The following is a 20,739-nucleotide window of genomic DNA, read 5'->3' as shown; positions in this document are numbered from 1 at the left end:
TAAAACATTATTTTTTAGCAGTGGTGGTTTCTGTTAGAACCGTCATTACTCAGAGACATTTTAGTTTTTGACTCAGACTAATTAGACTTAAATCAAATTTAATTACAAATATGGTAGATGAATTAATCCAAATTAAATTATTATTAAATCTTAAACTTAACAAGATATTTTCTTTTATCATTCTAAAAGCAGATTAAACTTAAATAAAAATACTTTAGTCTAATTAACTCTCGGGATACTCATACACTTACCAGCATGATGCAGCGCGGTCTTTCCTGAACTGTCTACAGCATCAATGGGACATTTACACTGGAGGAAACAGAAAAATATTACATGTGCAAATGAATACTGTTAGTACTTTATTTCCTGAGAAACTAACAGATACTGACAGATCAGTTTACCACTGGTGATTTACAAGACTGTCAGTGGATCAGAAATGTACTTGCACTACTTTTTTTCTTTCCTATGCACATTTTGCTGGTGATGGTACTCTGCTATGTTTTAGAGGTTTTAAATGCTTTTCTATGTACCAGCAGAATTAAATAGATGTTTGACCAGGCAGGCATGTGGTGCTGATGTGCTACAAACTGTCTCGGGACAGTCAAGTCAGCAGATCAGAGCAGTGTCTTAAGAGTGTGTCCTCCTGCTAAGATCTGCTGATTTGTCCACACACACACACAGACTCACTCACTCACTCAGCAGACAGAACAAATGAAGCATCTGACATCTTGACAGAATAGGTGTAACACATATTGAAACAATTTTACAAAACCAGAAATAATATCAAACCATCATATTAAATCCACTGCACCATTAAAATACAATAGGACTGCAAATCGCAGTAAAACATTGTAGTACTGATCCTTTATGTATGACTAGTAACCTAAATGTTAAAAGTGATTTTAACAGGGACAAATCACATTTGTTACTTTATCCACCTCACCTGAATGAGCTTTTTGCAGCACTCAGCATGATTGTTTTTGGCAGCCAGATGTAAAGGATTAAAGCCTGAAAATAAATTAACAAACAAACAACAGAGATTTTCATTGAACAGAGTACAGACAAGTACTAACATGATTAAACATGAGAGAAAAGGTTAAAGCAACAAGGTAAAGCACTGATATTTATGCAATAAGACAATAACCTCACTAACACAACACATTTAAGTTCTTTAAATCTGTTGAGAGAAGGATTCTAAACTACTTTTATTCTATGTACTACGACTGTCTTTACCTACAGTACGGTACATACCTGCAGCATCAGTGATTGACAGGTCAGCTCCATGAGCCAGGATGATAGAGAGGCAGTCTGTCTGACCACGTGAGGCTGCTACATGAAGACTGTTTACAAAACCAGAGCAAAGACAAATATTAGAACAAATTGAAATTGTAATAATTAAATAACCACAAAAAAGACATGTGGTCTGGCTGAAGTATGGCTGTAGGTTCTTATTTAATGTACAGACATATATAAATACAGATACTGCCAATCATCAAACTAACTCTCAGCTAATATGCTTATTTCTTGAAAGGTAAACACTTTTTATATGAACTTGAGTAGTTTCGATAAACTCTCATGAGCAAATAGCAACAGCATCCTGATGTTTCTTTATAGTAGTGTATGTGTTTCGGAATTCAAACTTGGCTACAGATCAGTGTTATTTCCTGTGCCCAACACAAAAAAGGTAAAACCCTGACCCTGTATGCAAAAAAACAAAAAAAAAAAAAAAACGCTGCCTTGTGCGTGTCTGTCTGTGCATATGTGTGCAGTAGGCAATCAATACAGCCTCTTTCCAGCTCAGCGAGCAGAATGAAAAAAAGAAAAAAACACTTCACATGCCCAGCCTACCCTTGGTGTGTGGGTAGAATACACACATACATTTGCACAACTATGCCCACATGCCTTTCAATCAGGTTTTATCACCATAGAGATACTGTAGACTCCTCCTTTGTAGGTTCTGAAAGGACTGGAGCATTACGATCCCAAACCACCACATTCATCATGATTTAAAAAGGCTGTGAGTATGTTTCAGTGTGTGTGTGTGTGTGTGTTTCTGTGATTTTGTCACACAAAGAGAAAAGGTCAAAGATGTGAACTCTATGGAATAAAAAGTCTGTGTGCTTGTGTGTCACCAAATCTGCACATTCATTTCCCTCCACGTTAGTTCCTGTGTTTTGATGTTCCTGGCCCTGTGTGAGCTGCTCAACACATTGAGGTCAGCGGGTGTTGAGTTTCAGAGAAAGAAAGGGGTCAAATATTAACACTAAGCCTCTGTGTTATCAACAATCTCAACCAGTGAGGCAACAAGCTCCTCCACCTCTGCACGTCAGGGAGGCTGAAGGAAGGGTTGCAAAATGTTAACCTTTCAGGAACGTGGGCATGCACACACACACACACACACACACACACACAAAAGATGTATTTTCAGATTGCCCATTCATTGTTAACATTGTGGTTTCCAACACTGGATAATGTGGAAATTTAATACACTGACAACAACAATCACACCTACAATTTCTTATCAGATCTTTGAAGTTAACGCTTATGATAAATGGTGTTGAAACAGCTGAACTTGTATTTACTTGTTAGACAGATCCTGACATCTTATACATATTTTCCTTGTGTGTAAAGTTAAATCAAAAGGAGCCATAGCATTCTCGTGTCTCAATTATTTACTCTATAGCAGTCATGTTGTGCAGTAGGCTTGTAGGACATACTTTACTTCTAAAGCAATGTTACATTTTTGTTTCTACTTATTTTTGTAGATAGGTTAATGTAAGTATGCTTACGCGGATTTGCCCTCACTGTCCAACTTCACAGCGCTGGAACCTTTCTTGGCGAGAAGTGACGCCACCTTTTCTGTCTCACCATGCTCCACCGCAGCAAGCAGGCGCTCATCGTTTTTGTTCCACTCATTAACCTGTAGGAGGTGATTTTGGAAAAAAGAAGAGACAGAAAAAGACATATAGAAAAAAGGAGAACAAAGAAAAGAAGAGAGATGAGGTAAGACAAAAGAAAGATGTCAAATGTAATTAATGGGAAAGGGGAACCAGGAGGTAAGTTGATACATTTCTGATTAAATATAAAAAACAAACCATCACCATAAATACAGTATAAATAGAGTAACTCAATTTTACATACAGATACAGATATGAAATAGATCACTATTTTGCATCTATCCATGAATTTTAATAATGTGTACATTCCTAACAATAATGTGCTGTTTTCAGACATTAGAAAATTTTACTCTGCAGCCAAAATCGCTGAGATGTCCTAAATGTGAGTGATGTTTCTCAGAGGGAGAGAATGTTTTCTTGGCTCTTCTATGGCCTACACAAAACATTTGTTTCCATATGTGAACACACATACACACTCTCTCTCTCACACACACACACACACTCATAACCAAATTCCAATGTGGACGTGCACTGACACACATACACAAACCAAACGGCCCCACATTTGTGTCACTGCCAGGCTATTCAGATAGAGAGAAGTCAGCTATTGGAAAGCTTCAAGCATGATCTCATGCAGAGAGTACCTTGCAATGCAGCAATCTGATGACACAACATACAGTACAGCACGCTTTAAGAGCTGTTTTTCACAAGGCTTGACTTTGCCCTAAAATACATTATGAAAACATATTTAAAATAGAAATGTGGTCAAAACTAAATCTGTAATATCATTCTGGGAAAGTGACAGTGTGACTATTACCACATAATATCTAGTCATATGAAGAATATAACACAGTATCAAAGATGGATTAGAAATATGTTTTTAAAGAAACTGATCTTAACGGAGCAGGCCGTGAAAGAATCCCTTTCCTTCAACTGAGCGGAGTAAGGCTGTATGTAACCAAAACATACAGTGGCAACTGTACTTGCAGCTTGAGCTCAGCAGTCTGAACCGTCTGCAATCACCTGTGCATATTAGGAAGCAGAACTGTATTAAATTTGACCTCATAGCCTACTGACCTACACATGATAAGGTGCTGAACTCTCTTACTCCATAAACAGTTGTGGGCAAAGTGTACCTTATTTTAGGACAGCAATGAACCAACATAGCGATACTCTGTATAAATAGCCACTGTGGCAAACACTGCAATACATTTTGCACAGCTGGTGGAAAAATGCAGAGCTATAAAATCCCTTCTGTCACTGTAACAGCTAGAATGACCACTGAGGTCTGCAGTGCTAGGCCACAGTGTGTACCAATAAGGATATGAAAAATACTTAATAGATTACCAAGGGTGAAGAAATATTCCTTCTTATGTTGCAAGGAACTCTGAAAATCCTTTCCAGTAGTAAGCAAATGCCCACACTCAAGATAGCTACTGTATGACTCGTTTTGATCCAGGCTTCATAGCACTAAAGTGAAAGGTTAGATGCTATTTAGGAGGTAGTGTAAGACTAGAAAGTTCTCTGACAGACTGAAGAAAAGAGACGGGACATACAGACACTCAGCTGAGCACTGACAGAGATGTAAAAAAGGTCATATTCAACCAGATGTCCCGGTTTTATTATCAGCAGAGATCAGCACATATCAGTATATATCCAAAAGTGTCCAAGGCTACTTCAGAAATTCAAAATATGAAAATAAATACAGGATCAGGGAAAATCTTTCTTTGTAACACATGTACACAGTACAGTAGTAAGAAATCAGCAAGTTAATCATGTGGAACTAAAAACAGAAGAGTACACACAGATGAGAGACTTTGTAATGAGAATCAGCTGTGATTTAAGTTTGAGATTAAAGATACAGTACTATTGTATTATTGGTGGACACACTGACTTTACACCTAACATTACATTTACAGATTACTAGCATGTTCATCAGCGCATCCCAGAAACTCTCAACATCTGTATTTGTATATGTATTTCGGTGGCTCTGAATGTCTCTCAGATTGCCGGTGTATTATATTTTTCCTCCATGATCACAACACACGCTTCTGTCAAATGAAATAAAACTTACTGTTACTTTTTAGGAGAAAGAGATTAGATGCTATTTAACACAACAACAGTATTCAATATTTTTGGCTATTGTATAGATAAAAATTGTTACACATACAATATGAAATCTAGGTAGCTTATAACCCATGATCTGGAGCAAAGGAAATGCACTGAGGGGTCTGAGGGTGTCAGTGAAAGTGGAAAAGAGAAGTCAGAGAATGTGCATCTGTCATAATGATTAGTGAGCAGTGAAACATTACACAGTAGGCCATCGCTGCAGCTCGGAAGGACATATCCCATTTGGAGCAGTGGTTAGCAGACCTTGTTTTCATAGAGAAAACAGTGAAGGACACTGAGGCAATCAAACACTAAAAATAGGAACCCTAATGAGATAAAAGCACAGACAATAAATAGATGAATAGACTTAGGGAATACAGTAAGTAGAGAAAATGTCAAGGAATACTGTATATACATAAATGTTCCCTTTGATGCTGTTTGGCAAAATCATCAAAGAGAACAGAAAAGTGGTTTGTTTACATTTTGCAAGTAATTTAATTGACACAGAGCCAGGGCTTGTTCAGCATCACCAAATAGTCTCCTTATCTTGTTATGTGGACATCAGAAAGGGTTGAACTTACTGCTGTAATTGAGTGCTTTTGTGATCTGTGAAAACCACAGCCAAACAAAACGACTTCCATAAATGACAGATTGAATAACAGGACCAGTCAGATCTTACAGAGAGTGAAATTCCACTTAGGATGACTTCTCCTACATTTACGTGTAACTTGTGTGGTGTGTATCCAAATAGATCAGTAACTTATCAGAAAAAAAAGGTCTATTGATGTCATATCTAATTACTCATGTTGTTGTTTGCATTAAAGTTTAGAGTAACAGATTATTATATTATTACAAATACTATGAGCAGAACCAGACAGGCACTTTTCTCTGTACTGGCTTCAATAAAGATTTGTTCATGCTGTTGTTGGTTGTTAGTTGCTTTAAATCAAGAAACCAGTGAACATTTAGGGCAAAGAAAAGGGTGGGCGTGTGTGTGGGGGGCAAATACCCTGTGTGTTATAACAACTGCGTTGTTGGCAAAAGTTTAACTCAAAGTACACATCTCTGCAAAAGCTTTTACCCAACGGATAACCTCATCTGACCTTCCACTTTTTCTACAGTGTAGAGTCACCACTCCTTCTCTATTAAAAAGAAATATGCACTGTTTCTGTTTATTAACATGCCACTTATTATTATACAACTGAGCTTGTATAACAGAGAAACTAGTCTGCAACATCTGCACACGGTTGTGTACTACTCACACATCTGTGTCTCAGAACTGCACCTCCTCCTGTGCATCTGGTTTAATAAGCTGTAGTATAGTTTGTTTACGAACATCCAGCAGGTGCAAACATCCACGTTGTTATTTCATTTTTGGAAGGTGAACAGTTTGGCTTTATAACATTATACAAACAAGATGGAAGGAGCCTTATCCAGAAACAGTGTGCAGTTGATGTTTGTAATGAATGTTCCTCTCATGGTCTCATTAACAAGAGCTGCATATGGCACAAAAACTGCACTGGACTTTGAATCTATACCAACACAAATACCTGCTACAGTACCAGCACTATTAGACAAAATTACAAGGGAAAGACATGTACTGTGTAGCATGATTTTAATAGGCTAAACAAAAAAAATGACACAATAAAGCAGCATGACACAGATCACATTAGACTACATTGTAATGGACCGGTTTAAGTGGAGCGGAATGCACTGCTCCAGTTCTGACTGCATACATGACTAGTGTCATCACAGGGAGGCTGATAAAACAGTCATGTGCTGGCAGAGATTTTGCTAAATCAGAGCTTCGGTCCCCAGCTCAACAAAATATCAGACCATTATTGAGGTCACAGCAGTGGGTGGTGGAGTCATTCTGGAGTGCAGTGTACTGAGATGTGTTTCTAATGTTTTGGCCAGCTATTAAAAATGAATCAGCAGACTAAAGCATGATTTATGAAAAAGTGTGTTATTCTTTTTGTTTTTGTGCTTTGGAGATGAACAAGTAGTTTGATGACTTTGTGCTTTAAAAGTGTAGCAGTTTTTTTTTGTTGTTGTTCTTTTCTTTTTAAGCATGTTATATTCAAAGACCACCAAATTTATTCAGTAAAAGAATAATTAGAAAATTAATAAAAAAAATAAAAAAAACATTGCAGGAAGCAGATACTTCAATGAACACTCTCAATTACTCTAGACAAAATCTGCCTGTACTGAATACTTTGGGCTTAGTCTATATTGGGTTGCACCAATAAAAGTTACTAATGCTGACATTATAAATAAATCAAGACCACTGCCCTTCTGTGTGTTACACCAGGAAGTAAAATGGATCTCTCTTCCTATCTTGCTTCCAGTTCTGTTTCCTCGACTGCCTGTCCTCTCGCCTCTCCTTCAGGTTCTCCCTCTTTGTTTCTTGTGCTGCGATAAGGGTGTTTACAGTGGGATCAGGGTGTGGACGATAGTGTTTGTTGTCTTTCTATCCTTAGCTGGACACTCATTAAGACACACAGAGAGTTTGGTGATAACACATAAGTGTTTCCTGTTTGTGCAGGCCTGAGGCTAGTTTCAAGCACAAGGCCAAGGGAGCAAAAACCCAAAGTGAGAGAGAAGAGGTAAGGAAAAGAGGAATAAATTAATGGATATTCTGAGGGGAAAACCAACTATAATGAGGTGACATCCACATCATATTCTTAATGTTTGTACAGTATTAGCTTTAACATTTACTCTAGAAAACATTTAATAGTACCCCCTATTACAGATAAAAAGATGTTTGTTCTTTTCTGGGTTTTCCTCTTTGGCTTCACTACACTCTAAATAACTACAAAAGCGCAGATCAAAGAGGAGATTGTGCTGTGTCTTTCAATGTTCTTGTCTTAGTTTCACATTTAAGTGTTAAAAGCTCATAAAACTAGAGACCAGAAGCTCTTCGCATTTCTACTGTTCGTCAGATCATTTTGTGAGATCAGGTGAAACTGAAACAGAAAACACATGTTAAGCTAATCCTTTCCCAGGAAGTCCAAAGATCAGAAAAATTGCAATGCATAATCATGGCAAATTTAATGGAAATCCAGCAATTACTTCTCCAGATGCCTTTTCGTGGATTAAAGCGTTTGTCCTGAAATTGTACCTGCTCAAAGTAATCATACTCTGGGGATGAAAAACATCCCTAACAACGTTACGGTGATCGGGCCTGTAAGTGTCAGGAAATGTTCCTATGGGCTTAAATGTTGAACAGACAGACATAACAACTGGGTGCTCCTGTTAGAAAAAGAAAAACCAACCAAAGTAGAACAAGGTTAATGGAATGAAAACACTAACTCTTAAGTCTCAGATACTCAAAGAGATGAACCGACTACATACATAACATCACATGAATGAATTACACCATCCTCTATTCCAATTCACACACTAAAACAGAGTTGTCCTTTGTGTAAGTGAGAATTATGTTGTCTTTGGGATTGCATGTAGAGATGACAGATATAGCTAAATATGCCAAACAAAAAGTAGGTCAAGTGGAAGGTGGGACATACAAACAACATGGATTTACTTCCAAAGGGGAATAACCTCCCTGGTAGGCCAGTACATTCAGGAAGTAGAGAGGAGATGATGGAAGAGTGAACAATGTACACAAGAAAAATGAAAAGAGTAGTGAAAAAACAAAACAATGGGGAAAAAATGAAGGACAGACAGATACTGACACATCTACAATATCTTTGTCCTTTGATCAACAGTGGCTCTTAACTTCAAACCCCTTATCTGCAACAAAACAGATGCTCAAATGTCCTCCAACAATACATCCTTTCTCCTAGACCACAGCTGAAACTGCTTACTGCCCTCTGGAGCGCAAACACACGCACACACACACATACACCACAATAGTTTACTAGACTCTGAAACTAAAACCAGAATAAGAGAGTTAGGAGACGGAACTGTTAAACAAAGACCAGATGGTTGCTTTCATAATGAAAAATACCACTATATTTCACTGCCCAATCTGGACCCAGTGTTTAGATAAAGAAATAAATTGACATCATAGCTAACATTTTTTTAACTAGCAATTTTATTTTACATTCACTGCAATTACACTGGCACCGCCCTCTATTCTAAACTATTTTGCATTCTGATTTGTTTGTTTGCAGTAAAGATATCAAAAAAACAGCATAACCAGTCTTTTTCATTCCATAAATTCGTCTTCTCCAATTCAACCACCAACAGATTGGTCTTAAATTCAAGTACATTATGTAGCAGCTAATGTGGCCTTGAGCTCCTGGTCTCATGAAGAAATGAGGAGTAGAGCTACAGAGATCTGGTAAGATGACAAATTTTTAACACCACATTTGCAGATTTTTTTTTACCTCCAACTTAAGAGACCTCACTCAAAAGCAGTTTGTCAAACTTTTTAAACTGTTACTCTCTCTCTCTCTCGAGCTATCAATCTCCAAACTCTGTACAACTTACAGAACGTTTTTTAAACGTGAGCCATAGTACTCCCCAAAACCTTTGATTTGTAAAACTGGAAGATATCTCCTGTACAGCTGACAATGAGAACCAAGCTGAATGGCATAATTTATTTTTAACATATGATGTGATCTTGTTATTGTTTAAAACAGTTATTGTTGACAGAGCATAATTTCTAAGACTTAACAGAGAGGGAGAAAAAAATAATTAAATTGTCATCAAGTCATCCATCAGCCCCCCCTAACCTCTCCTCTCCTCCCTTTTCTTTACTTCAGTACTGGCCCTTGAAAAACTGACATTAGTTGACCTCTACTCAAAACACTTCCCGGTGACCTCTCGAATTACCTGTTATTTTAGTGCTTTTTTTTTTTTGTGGTCCTCTCAGAAAAACCTTGAACTGTTACAGGAACACTATGAGGCCACCCTGACTCTTGAAAATGAAACTGATTGTACCATGTGCTGTGCTATTGTCTACTGTCTACTACAGAGCTGATGCAGAAGTCCAACATGGCACTTTTATGGGAGCAAGAAGACCTCCAGCAATAAATAGCCCGCACACAGTACTTCCTCCTGACATAAATAGCCTTTCTTGCCCTATAAATAAACACTGCTTGACTTGGAAAGCAACCAGCCTCATTATGCTCAGCGGAGTAAGGCAAAAATATACTGCATTGTTCACTTCTGTCAGGCTGTTCAAACACACTCACACATGCACATAAAGTACTGGCAGCTCCAAAAAACTTTGTATAACAAACCTGAAACGGGAAAGAGTATTAATTGCACTATTTTATGTGAATGTTGTATCCATAAAACTGTCTGCCACCTAAATCATTAGACAGAACTATAAGTACATCTCATAAACATTTGTAAGCGAAAACAGTTATCGGAAGTAAGCAGTGAAATGCCAGAAGTCTCGCATGAAGGAAAGTTCTCCTAGTTTTTCAGGTGAACTGAGTCTAACCCTCCCTCCATCCATCTCCTAGCAGGAATATTGTTCCAGTTGTTCAGAGCAGGCCAAACTAAACAACCCATCTGAACCAAACTGGGGGCTGGAGCCTGACTGCCCTTCTCACTCACAAAACATTTCTCTTTCGCACACTTTCTTTCCTGTAATGTGCCCGATCTCTCCTCCTTAACGTGCACTTCTTCATCTTTGTCTCATCCCTCATTATTCTTTACAAACACCACCCCTTTTCCACTGAACTTTCCTCACTTACCTTATCTGCTTTCGTCAGTCTTTCTGGTGCTGCCATCATTACCAGTGACTAGCTGTACTTTCCACTATTACTTCATCTACAGGACTATAAATTCACACTTCCACAAACAATTTCTAATTAACGCAAATACTGTGCACAAAGCAGTATGACCACTGATGTCAGCAGACAACGGACACACCCATGCACAAACACACAGCCACACATTAATGAGCATGCAAACACATGCGCAGACACCAGAATCACCCCCGCCTTAGTTTACCATACTCAGTGTAATGTATTTGCTGAAGAACAAGTTTATTAGATGTTTCTGTAGTTCATGTAAATAGGCAATACAGAATAAAGACATCACATGGGCAGTTCCTGCTTTAATTGGATCCATGTTTAGACAGGACCTAAGACACCTTTCTCTGCTTTTCTTTCAATCAATTTAAACTAGACTGCATTTTTTCATTTGTGTAGAATGCTATTTGGTTAAAATCAAAGGTGAAAGTAAGATTATACGCAACGTGGCTATTGCTATCAACTGCTAAGCAACCATCTACACCAAGTACAATAACACGGAGCTGAAACTCTTCATCATAATACTAGTCAGTGTAAAGCAAACAGTGCTCATGGCAATGACTGTTCCACATTGAGAAGTTTAGAAACTCTTGTTTAGGAATCAAAATGTATTTTCAACCACCGATCTTGTAATCTCATATAGTACAGAGATGGTTACAAGGCAGTGCAGAAGGCTAAATGCATTTACAGGGAGCATGTCAGTTTATGCAGTACTTCAGTACATTTTTATTTGAACAAAAACAAACAATTTTTATGATTCTGAGAAATATTTAATTAATGAGTTAAATCTAAAATGTCAGGAAATAGTGAAAATGCTGAAGGTTCACTGTGTTGTAGGAAACGTAAGCAGTGGCTTGACATGTTTTTTCTAAAAGGATGCTCATCTTCCTCATGCTATTATTGCTATTACTACTTTTGATGCATAGCTAAAATTTGCCCCACTTAGACCTAGATACTATCTGAATAAACTGTACATGAACAGGCCCACAGTTTTCCCTTGCAGTGTCCCACCTACTACTGCTGACAACTGACAACACACAGATGAACACACACCCTTCCTCCATCTCCTCTCTCCCAGATTAAAGCTAGGCTTTCTCTTAGCTTTTACTGTCACTCCCAGCACTAATATCCTTTCCCTATACTGCCAGAACAAACCATTCCATGCGAAACAGAGCCAGACTGGGCCAAATCAAACAGTGCCAAATGGAAATACATTAGTCTGAGATGCACAAAAAATATATATATACACAATTAAATACATAGTTATAGAACTGCTACATTACTGTATTGCTATTAATCTTTTATTTAGTGAATGTGCCATGCTTTAATAGAAAACAGGGTTTTCTAATTCTGTTTTCCTTGATGTGTTAAGAGGCCAAGAAAATATTATGGCTTAATGTTCTTAACCACAAAGTGCACAACACATTTTTTAAAAATGTTTTCAGATGAGCAGCATGTGATTTTCTTCAGAGTGCTGCTCCACTTAACACAACAGACATTTTTCATAATTCCTAATAAGCGGGATCATATTGTGTAAACAGAACCATCCCTGTACTGTTTAAACAGATAAATTAGGGTATATACCTTTAAATAATACAGCCAACAGTAAATGCACAGTTTAGTCTTTAGTCTCATGTAGCTTGGATGAAAAAGCAGTCATGAAACAACAGTGCAGCCTGAGAGGAGACAGCATAATCCACATTTCAATTAGATGCACACAGACTGGATCATAAGGAGAGGGTGTGTGTGTGTGTGTGTGTGTGTGTGTCTGTGTTTCTCTGCACATATGCTGGAAAATGGTCTATGCACATGGATGTAAAAGTGTGTGTGTGTGTGTGTGTGTGTGTGTGTGTGTGTGTGTGTGTGTGTGTGTGTGTGAAAGCTTTGAGTAATCCTGCTTAGTCTAGCAGCTGGGAGAGCAGGTTTAAGAAGTGTTACAGTATGAATCGCTGGGTGAGGGTTTAATACTACATTCACTGTCTACAATAGAATAAACAGATTGATATCAACAAAGACAGACTGAGTTTGCATGAGTATGTGTGTGCAGAACAGCACAACCACAAAGTAATATGCTTGGGGGATGGTAGGAAAGGGCTGAGAGTCTAAGCAAATTAACCCATTTTGAGCAGCACTGCTACAACAGCAGGGTTGTTAATGTGGTCTCAAGGGTCAGTGCACACTACAAGATTTAATTAAGATTTCTCAAACTAATTACAACCAACTATCTTTAAGAGTAAGCCTGTTTCAACGAACCCTCAAAAAACTTTTTGTTTAACGAAGTATTAAAAGTATTTTGTTGTGTGTATATTGTACCATTTAGGGCTGGTTTTTTTTAAATCTCAAAAATTGTTTATGCTTATGTATAATTTAAAATGCTTATCTTCTTTTGCTAACTGTAAACAAGGGTTTGTAAAAACACGTCTTTCATCAAATAACGGCAGCAAGAAATGTCTCGTTTTGGTGTCACTAATGATGTTTACATATGTTATCTGGAAAATATATCCATCCATTATCCTGTAGAGGCTCACAGGAGGGTTGGAGCCAGTCCCAGCTGTCACTGGGTGAGTGGCAGGGGGCAGGTCTACCACAGGACTAGTTCTTCATCAACTGATAGACACAATGCAGTGTCATTTGCATCCCTACATCAACATAGTTTACAAAGATTTTGCATCCACCTCAGTTCCTCGGGAAGCTGAATTTCAATTAAGCCGATGAGGTCTCATGTGAACACTGTTCAACAACTGTTCAGACACGGCTAAAGCAGAATGTCTGCAATTCTCTTTGTGGCTGTTTGCCAAACCCCTTCCCAGAAGCCAGATTACACTGTCTGCTTGTCTTAAACAATCCACACACACACACACACACACACACACCTCATTATGCAGACTCTTTGGCAGAATACATGTATGCTTATCAGCAAAGATCCACAAACAAATCCCAAAATGTCAATGATGGATTCCAAAGACATATTCAGGCAGGCACAGACAAACAGAAACACTTCAATGCAGACAGAGCCTCACAGACAGACATGCAAACATTTCAGAACCCACACATTTATGGATACACACATGCTTACAGGAATGCCTCTGATTCACTCTGACCTTGCATAACTACACACCTACTCTCAGTCTGATAATGCAGCACTGGTGTTACTCCCTATTAGGCATTTGCCAGCACAGACTTTTGGTGGACAAAAACAGTCAGATCACAACGAAGCCATCACAAAAACCAGAATAGAGAAAAAAAATGTTATTACCACTGCTGTATAATCTGTGAGGAAAATCACACATTCCGTTTTACTCTCAGTTAATCTTCCGTGCAGCATTATTGTTGTTGTCGTTTAATATTCAGGTTAGAAATGTGTGAGAGCCTTCAGCGTAGGCGACATTTTCACACTACCTAACCTTACAGTGCATTCACAGTGCAGCAGTGGAGGACACTGCCTGGTGACACATTCTGTTGAGTCAGCTTGGATGTACAGTTTTAGATAGCTTGCTTGGTATTGAAAATAATAAATAAATATTATTTAGGCAAAGTTAAGTGCAAGTATTGATGTGTATATCACAGGTTGAGTTGTGTAACGGCTAATGTAAATGATGATATAAGGGTTTGCTGGAACATTTTAATACAACGGTGCAATCATTATTGTTATGTATTACCTGTGCTTGTCCTAATAAGTGTCAGTATGCCTGTTATGACATGATAGGTCTTAGAACAAAAAGTCTCTTGCTGATTTATTGTACCACGCTTAGACACACCTTCTCGTTCTTATTTTTTTTCTTCTATTATTGTCTACATTGTAAATCTATCTGAAGACAGCGAACTATAAAAAGGGCATATAGTATTATGCAGTGAGCAAAAAATATATATTTTATATTTATATAGTTTTTCCACAGTGTTAGAATATCTTAAACTCCTCCATGATGTAGCCGCCTGGAAAGGTTTTTGAGTAATAGTTGTGCTTTATCAAAATTGGCACAATGATACATGAATGATTTATTTGTGGGCTTCTTAATGTGCCATTGGCTCTGCCAACAATTTTGGTAAACAGAAGATAACCCTATTCAACTATGGCAAGAGCCACAAAAGACAAAGAGAAACCTACATCCATGATTACTTTGAGACATGAATGTCAACCACTCTGGAAAACTTCAAGATGTTTTTCCACACAAAAACAATCAAACATTATTGTAAAACTGTTTCCCATGAAGAAGAGGAGGAAGGAAGGAAGAGCAAGAGTTTCTTTAGCTGCATAGGATACAGTTCAGAAATAACCCATCAACAGCAGATACAGTATATTCACATTAGTGACCACATCAGTGTGAGATGCAGCAAAAGAGCATCTCACAGACACCAGGCAGGACAGGAGGTGTGAAGATGTGGGAGTAACTTGCTGCTGACACTGTTGTGATTTATTCTGAATTCAAGACACACTGAACCAGCATCCCGCAGCAATGCCATCTCATGTGGTTTGCATTGCTGGGACCATTATTTGTTTGTTTTTATACAGGACAGTGACTCAAAACCCATCTTCAGTCAGTGTAAGACCTATTTGATGATAAGGAAGGAGAGGTCTTTCTAGCTTGAGTACATTTAAATCTTAGACGATCCATACATTTGAAAAAACAATACACAAAACTGTTTTATCATCAGAGCATTTCTACCAACTGTATAGTTAGTCTGTATCATACTACAGTAAAAACACATCCTATTCTCTCTTCCAGTTTTTAACATTTCTCCCTTATTTAGGCCTCATGTTGGAGAGGTTGTGTTAAGTCTTGGCTGTCGGATGCATTCAGTTCATTGGGCTGGAGGAGGATCCTCAAAGTGAAGCATTTAGTAAAGATTTGACACTAAAACACACATTCCATTACACATTATCTGGGAATGTCTTAACTTCATTAAACAAATCTATTTATAAAAGCATTACATTTCTGTTATTTTGTTAAAAAAAAACTGAAGGGCTGGTTTTGGAAGGAACATTCCTGAGTAATCTGTCACTAACACACACACACAGCCTGAAATAAAACCAAAGAGACATTTTCTTTCTATTAAAAAAGGTTGTTACTATAAAAAGCTAGGGAATGACTATGGGCTCAGAGGATAAACATGCTGGCCTGTGAAACTATTTATTTGCGTACCTTAATCATGACCATTAATTTTAATCACTACATCTGCAGTGCAACATATTATTGTAACTTATTAATATTGATGGAATAAGAATAAGAAATACTTGTGGGCAGCCACCCCCCCCCACCCCCACAATCTTGTCGCTCGTAATATATCCATCCAACAGAGTGAAAAATTTGATACATACATACTGTTGTCTACTTTTCCAAAAACAAACAAAAAATGCACAAGGACAATGAAAACAGTGATTTCTTACAACTGGAAGACAAACTAAGATGCCATCAGACATCCAAGTGATCAAAGTGCGACACTGTATGTGGGTGTGAGGTCTGCAAAGGCATGCATGACTGCAAATTGCTTAGTCGTGTTTCTAAGCAACATTCACATCCACTGCTCTTCCCTTTTCTTCTCTCATGCCGCCTACGACTGGCTATTTTAGTGAGAACGAGCTCCAAAAGCATCAATCTCACACAGCATACAAGTCTTACTGTAACAATACAGATTTAATCGGAAAACCCTGAGTAAAGGTGAGACAGACATCATCCATTTATTCACTATTGTGACCTTACCGCCTGATCCTGGACTCCATTTTCTAGAACAATAGGCACTATTGTACTACCACATAGCTGACTGAATTTGCAATTATTTACTAATATTAGGCTGACGGCCATGCAAAATTGTAGATTGTTAAATATTAAACCAAACACTGGGAGATGTATCCACCTATCTGGTATGCCTCTATGCTCCTCATAAACTTGTGACTTGTATAATCTTGTTCTTCAAGACTTCCTATAGGTGGGTCTCTCTTCACTGGAAGAAGTTGTGCTCTTTACATGATCCATACCTTTTGTAAACCTAATATGTCTTCTGTGACACAGTCAGTCTCTCTTTCTCAGCAGATCATTCCATTTAACCAGAGCTCTCAATCCTAAACCCTCAGCATATTCTTAATTTCATAGAAATTGCCTACATAAACCAAGTTTCTCATTTTGTTAGCATTCCTAACTGCTTTCGCTAACTTCTCTACCTCTGACACTCCCTCCATCTCCTAAAACTTGTCCCATTCATCGAGCAACCATCCAGACCCTTCCAGCGTGTGTCATTACGGTCACTGGGACAACAGATGAGTCAGACGCTGTGGAGACGCCTTACTTCCTGTGAGTGTAGAGTATCTGAGACTGTGAGCAAATGAATGACTGAACTAGAATGAAGAAATCCCTCCCTGAAGACTGATTCATAGTCATAAGGATCAAATATTTGTGATCCTGAATGTGAACATTGTTCCTGTGTCGTCTGTTTGTATAAAATTCTGTCATGTTCATAACACCACAAATTGTGGTCTCTTAACCTTGTGACCCTGTTTTTTAAAACAGCCCTAAAATTCTCATGACACCCACAATTAGAGCTGACAAGTTGTCATTTGAAATCAAGCATTGCATACTTTTCCTTTTTACCAGAGCCTGGAGGAAGCCCTATAAAAAATTTCACAGACATTGTCATTAAGATCTGTTTATTTTGTTTTCCAAACCAGTTTATTTCTTACTAAACAAATAACTAAATATCAACAAGACACTGACTGCCGCTGACCCCAAGGTTGAGAAAATCTGCCATAAATCATCCACAGCTGTTCAACTCATACATACACAGACACTGACTCAGCCGTGCAGACATACACATGTGCACACACTCTACATAGCCATGTAACATGTGTTTCAGTACTTACATCAGTTTTCCTAAACTTGGCTTTAAGGCTCTTCATGTTCAGTCTGGTCCATGCAGTCACTTACTCAATCACTCAGTCAAGGCTGGGGAGCAAAAAAAAAAACACAGATGTTTAAACTCAGCCTCATGTGACTTAATGTTTCTGAGTAGGCTACCTGCCTTATTAAGTATTATGTGACACCGTATCCACTTAAGTTTCAATTGAAATGAGGTATAAATGTGCAGAGCAGCAGGGTTTCATGGTCGCAATAGTCTGCAGCCTTGGTAAAGCAACACTTTCCTTAGAAAAACTGAAATATGCTATCAATTACACATGCACCTTTACAGTCAAATATTCTATATTATATATAATATAATACATATTCTCCAAGTAGTGTCTAAGCAGTGGGCAGTGTTGCAAATGAACTTAGCATAACACATGCAATTCTAATTTAAACCTGTTGCTGGAAATGGTATCCGGCTTTGTATTGTTTCCTGTAAGGATGTTTTAAATCACCACAAACCCCTTGGGGATGCCTGGTGACCTCGTCCATGAGTTCACTCTTAAAACTTATAAAATGGTTATTCCAAATATCCTGGTGGGCATTCCAGCTGAAGTCAGGCTACTTTGGAGCCTCCGTTTCTACGTGCAATCACAAACAAGAGCACCGAGTAGGCACCGTGAGCATCTTTCTGCAGCTGCACAGTGTGCAGTGATATTCCCTGTACAGTATCCGTGGTGATCTAAACCAAGAAAAGTGGAAGTGAATCTCTATAAATATAAAGCGCTGATTTGCATTTCTCATGCACACACACACACACACACACACACACAGTCGTATGCCACAGCGGCACAGCTAACTTTACTCCAGCGCACTGTCCAACTTTCTTTTAAGCATGAATTAAGTCTGCGAGTGGCCACAAACTGAAACCAGCCATGTGTGCAGGCTACAGCTTGTACAACTCAGATCCGAGTGGATGGATCTGCTACCTGGGATCAAACCTGGGAGAAGCCGCAGCTGCTTCAAACTAAAAGGATCCAACGTTGTACACAAACCACTTGAACGTCCGATTAAACGCTTCGTATCCGCGCCGAGGGACCGCACGGGAGCCTGCTTCATTCCTCCACCTCTGAGACCCCCGACCAGCCCAGTCCTGGTACTGGGGCTCTCTTTGGAAACACACTAACAACCTCTTACATGATGTGAACTTACCCCGTGGGAGTCGCAGGAGGCTTGAACGCAGAAACCAGACCGACACTAATATATATATTTTTTTTTTAATTCTGTGCCAAAAACGGAGTAGCTGGCGATCAGCGAGCCTCTGGTGAGATAAAGGAAAGCGGGGGTAGCTCCACAGTGGCCCGACTCGGCCCGCATACATTAAAAGTTGAGCTGCTCCCGGACTCCTGTCGTCCTCGGTCGGAACTCTACGGCTGCTGCCCGGTTTAGCAGAGTGACGTCACTCCCCCAGTGCTGTCGTGACCGCAGCCAGCGAGCCCTCTGCTGTTCTCCACGGAGCCCCAGTCATGTTCCCAGTCACAGATCACACCCAGACATGACTTACTCATCTTTAAATCGTCGTTCAATGGTTCAAAAGGGGATTGGCTGTTAGAATAAGTACGCCATAACAATGAATAAGGAGTTCAAAGATGTCCTATGGAACTTCTACGCTTGTTGCATTTGTACGTCCCATCAATTCGTAGGCTCGGGTTTGTTTAAATGTTAGTGTTGAAATGCTGTTTGGTAGTTTGCTTCAAGATTTAAAAAAAAAAAAACTTTATTGATCCCAGAGGGATGTTGTTTTGCCTCGTTACAGTTGTTCTTAACACAGACAGAAAGAAAGGGGACCACAACTAGGAAAGATCCAACAGCAACACAACTACAGAATAACATCAATACAAGAAAACCCAATATATGTGTGCAGCATATGTGATATGGATGAGAATAGATGAATGAAAATGGGTCAATAATTGTAGTCCAGAGTGGAATGACAGCAGCTATATGACAAGAAATTGTCAGTTCCCCCACCCATCTTTACAAATTGTAAAGGTTAATGGTCACAGGTAGAAAGGATCTCCTGTGGCGCTCTGTGGAGCACTTGTCTGTTATGAGACTTGCTTGTCTGTTTTAATCCATTCTAATTGCGTTTTTAGCACAAGGGCAGCATTATCTTCATTTTTCTAAGTAACAAATGCCTAGTTTAATCAATATTTGTCTGAAAGGTTTAACAATAAGGGAAAATCAGAAGGTAGAACGTGAGAAAACAAGCACTGTTGTACTAAGCAATAAATTGTGTAGGTGTACTAATCAGTGTGGGGTTGAGATAACCTTGCTCCACAAAACTGAAAGTTATTTTCCATAATACCTTTACAGCTTTCACAAAGTTCATCCACATCCACGTAAGACATTTACTAACTGTTTCGATGGGTCGTTCGACGCTGCCAGTGATGTGCTACCTGGTTTACATGTATAAAACCAGTGTGTATCATAGCTGAAGTTCAGAGAACCCATGTCAGTGTTGCAGGTCTATGTTGCAACATCACTAAAATTACCTTTATTAATACATGTAAAAAACCATGTCTGTGCCAAAATGTTGCAATTATGCTGACATTTCATAAGAAGAGGTGATGCAACCCACAACCTCACTGTGTGTGTGTGTGTGTGTGTGTGTGTGTGTGTGTGTGTGTGTGTGTGTGTGTGTGTGTGTCTGTGTCCCAAACCAAAACCACTAATTAAAAGCAAATATCCTTATTTTTGATTTACAGCCTGTCTGTTGCACAAATCCCTCACTTGTTATTTAGTTAATTTATCCACAGTGTATAGTAATATAGTCCTAACACATGAACACTTCTTTGAAATTATGCAATAAGGGAATTTCTGTGCATGTTAAGAAAGGAAAAAATAAGAGAACATGGGAGAAAGGGAAAAAAAACAGAGGTAATCATAGCATCACACTGTGACATAGATGACAATGATAGGTCTACTTGGCCAGAGTCTGGCTTCTATTGTATGAAAGTTTGACTCATCCAGTGGTGAGTCCAACTCATGAAGCAACAGAGAGTGTAGACGGTGACGTCAAGACTCACTAAATAACAAGACAGTGACATCTAGTGGAGCGTGTATTTATTACATTTCTTTCAAAACATGCATAATGTGAGGAATATTATCTGT

The 20,739-nt window shown here is 38.7% G+C and overlaps 1 protein-coding gene across 1 annotated transcript in view; it reads right to left on the bottom strand.

The window, feature by feature from the left end:
- The window catches only part of rai14 (retinoic acid induced 14), a 33,134-nt gene extending 13,970 nt beyond the window's left edge, over positions 1 to 19,164 (bottom strand). Inside the window, exons 1-6 of the mRNA XM_026339755.1 lie at positions 18,781 to 19,164; positions 17,589 to 17,670; positions 2,790 to 2,920; positions 1,252 to 1,340; positions 944 to 1,008; positions 252 to 309 (exon numbers count right to left, since the gene is read on the bottom strand). Coding sequence (XP_026195540.1) covers positions 252 to 309; positions 944 to 1,008; positions 1,252 to 1,340; positions 2,790 to 2,920; positions 17,589 to 17,624 — 379 coding nt within the window. The 5' untranslated portion in view covers positions 17,625 to 17,670; positions 18,781 to 19,164. The remainder of the gene's footprint in view (positions 1 to 251; positions 310 to 943; positions 1,009 to 1,251; positions 1,341 to 2,789; positions 2,921 to 17,588; positions 17,671 to 18,780) is intronic.
- Positions 19,165 to 20,739: the final 1,575 nt, after the last annotated feature.

This window comes from Anabas testudineus, chromosome 22 (genome assembly GCF_900324465.2).
Source record: "Anabas testudineus chromosome 22, fAnaTes1.2, whole genome shotgun sequence".
Lineage (NCBI taxonomy): Eukaryota > Metazoa > Chordata > Actinopteri > Anabantiformes > Anabantidae > Anabas > Anabas testudineus.
The sequence above is the reverse complement of the archived record's forward strand: the minus strand, read 5'-3'. Positions and strand labels throughout refer to the sequence as shown.